We start from the raw sequence: 2,717 nt of genomic DNA, 5'->3' as shown, positions 1-2,717 counted from the left end.
TCTTCTTCTTCTTCTTCTTCTTCTTCTTCTTCTTCTTCTTCTTCTTCTTCTTCTTCTTCTTCTTCTCCTCCTCCTTCTCCTTCTCCTTCTCCTTCTCCCTCTCCCTCTCCCTCTCCCTCTCCCTCCTCCTCCTCCTCCTCCTCCTCCTCCTCCTCCCTTTTCCTTCTCCTCTCCACAAACTTACCTAGTTGGGTCATGAAACCCCCAAGGTCAAAGACAACACCCCCCACAGCAAGGATCTGACCCCCCCCCCAAAAAGAGGGATACAATCTGACGGGGCGAATCCTGGTTCCGAGCAGAGCAAGAATGATCTGCTAGCTTTCTCCCTACAGGATCCCGTCTGCGGGATTTCCGTTTTGCAACAGAGGAAATACCCAAGCGTTGCGCTGTGGGGCGGAACCGGACACGTTGACTTTGAACCGCCGAACCTCCGATGGTCTTCTGAAGGTCCTGTACACGCCGGTCAAAGCAAGCCCAACTCTCAAACCTTCTTCTTCTCCCCCCCCCCCAGGTACAAAATGACGTGCGAATACACCTGGCCCAACCACCTCATGGCCTCGGACGGCGCAGCCACCCAAGCCCTGATGGAGCAACACGGCTTCCAAGACGACGTGGCGTACGGGCAAACCAAGATCTTCATACGGACGCCGCGCACCTTGTTCGCCCTGGAGCAGGAGCGGGCCAACCTGATCCCCATCATTGTGTTGTTGTTGCAGAAGGTACCAAGGGGTTGTGGGCAGGGGTGGGATTCAAACACTTGAACAACCGGTTCTCTTATTGGATGCAGGCCTGGGCCTCCGAGGCCTAGAACGGACTTTCAGAGGTGGCATCCATGCCCTTCCGTTGGGCTGTTCTAAGCCTGGAAGGCCTCCGAGGCCTAGAACGGACTTCCGGAAGTGGCATCCACACACTTCCAGTGGGCTGTTCTAGGCCTGGAAGGCCTCCTCCAGGCCTCCGAGGCCTAGAACGGACTTTCAGAAGTGGCATCCATGCCCTTCTAGCAGGCCGTTCTAAGCCTGGAAGGCCTCCTCCAGGCCTCCGAGGCCTAGAACGGACTTCTGGAAGTGGCATCCACGCACTTCCGGTGGGCCATTCTAAGCCTGGAAGACCTTCTCCAGGCCTCCGAGGCCTAGAACAGACTTCTGGAAGTGGCATCCACGCACTTCCGGCAGACCGTTCTAGGCCTGGGAGGCCTCCTCCAGACCTCCAAGGCCTAGATCGGACTCCCGGAAGCAGTGTGCATTAAGCCGGTTCTCCGAACTCAGCAAAATTTACGTACCGGTTCTGCCGAACTGGTGCGAACCGGCTGAATCCCACCACTGGTTTGAGGTCACCATTTGGTGGGCAAAGGCGGTGTGCCTGGTCCTCTCATTCCAACGAGAACTCGATCCAAGAAACAGGCGGCGTACAGCACATTTAGCGTCCCGAAACGAAACTGTTGGGATTCCGGGTGGTCCTTGATTTACAACAGTTGCTATAGTGACCGTTGAAAGTTACGACGGCCGTGGAAAGACCTATGCAACCGTCTTGCGAAGGAAAACTACGGATCCTGGCTTAAGCTCGGTATAACCACGTTACCGGCAGATGCTGGTTTCCGATGTCCTTATAGGTAAAGGTAGTCCTCAACTTACAACGGTGCATTTATAGTGACCGTTCAAAGTTACAACGGCCGTGGAAAGACCTAGGCAACAGTCTTGCGAAGGAAAACTACGAATCCTGGCTTAAAGCTCGGTATAACCACGTTACCAGCAGCCGCCGGTTTCCGATGTCCTCATAGGTAAAGGTAGTCCTCAACTTCCAACGGTGCATTTATAGTGACCCGTTCAAAGTTACAACAGCTCTGAAAAAGGAGAGTTAGGACCGTTTGTCCCGCTTAGCGACCGTTGAAGCCTCCCGACGGTCACGTGGTTGAAATCCAGACACTCGGCAGCCGACTCGTACTTACGACCGTCACAGTGTCCTGGGGTTACGCGATCCCTTTTGGCGATCTTCTGACGAGCCAAGTCAAGGGGGGGAAAGCCCGATTCGCTTAATGGTCGTGTGGCTAATTTAACCCCCCCGCACAACTTAACGAGTGTCGCAAGACGGGTTGTAAAACGGGGCAAACTTAGCTTAACCGGCACAGATTAAGGTTGCCGTCGTAACACGAGGACCGTCTTTACAAGTGGGAGGGTTAAAACGCCCTTGTATACGTCCTCCTGATGCGGTTGTGTGGGGGTTGCGTTCCCCCAAAGAGGGAAACGTTAACAGGTCACAGGACTGAGGTGGTCCTCGCTTTACGACCCCCACTGAGTTAACATTTTGTGTTCCGTGTTGTGAGTTCGAGTTCTGAGGTGTCACTTATACCCAGGTCTGGAGAGGAGCCCTCGCCCGCAAGCGGTGCCGGTACCTGCGCGCCATCTACACAATCATGTCCTACTACAAGCGTCACAAAGTGAGGTCCTACCTGCTAGACCTGGTAGAACGTTTTCAAGGGGTGCGCAACATGGCCGACTACGGCAAAAGTGTGGTGTGGCCTGAGCCTCCCGCTGTGCTGGCCCAGTTCCAGGAGACCAGCAAAGTCATCTTTTGCAGGTAAATCCTACGGGATCCCTTTCTAGCTCTCCGTAATCCCGTGTTTTCACAACCTTAGTGACGATAAGATGGGTGGACTTCAACTCCCAGAATTCCTCAGCCTGTATCCTTTCAGGTGAATGCCAGCCCTCTTAAAGCAGGCC

At 54.4% G+C, this 2,717-nt stretch overlaps 1 protein-coding gene across 1 annotated transcript in view; it reads left to right on the top strand.

Annotated features, from left to right (window-relative positions):
• The window catches only part of LOC107299943 (unconventional myosin-Ig-like), a gene marked incomplete at both ends in the record, with an annotated part of 23,973 nt that extends 21,399 nt beyond the window's left edge, over positions 1 to 2,574 (top strand). Inside the window, 2 exons of the mRNA XM_015829287.1 lie at positions 512 to 719; positions 2,351 to 2,574. Coding sequence (XP_015684773.1) covers positions 512 to 719; positions 2,351 to 2,574 — 432 coding nt within the window. The remainder of the gene's footprint in view (positions 1 to 511; positions 720 to 2,350) is intronic.
• Between the last annotated feature and the right edge of the window lie 143 nt (positions 2,575 to 2,717).

Source organism: Protobothrops mucrosquamatus, unplaced genomic scaffold (assembly GCF_001527695.2).
Source record: "Protobothrops mucrosquamatus isolate PMUCROS unplaced genomic scaffold, P.Mucros_1.0 scaffold5748, whole genome shotgun sequence".
Lineage (NCBI taxonomy): Eukaryota > Metazoa > Chordata > Lepidosauria > Squamata > Viperidae > Protobothrops > Protobothrops mucrosquamatus.
Note: the sequence above shows the minus strand (reverse complement) of the source record. Positions and strands in the feature narration are given on the sequence as shown.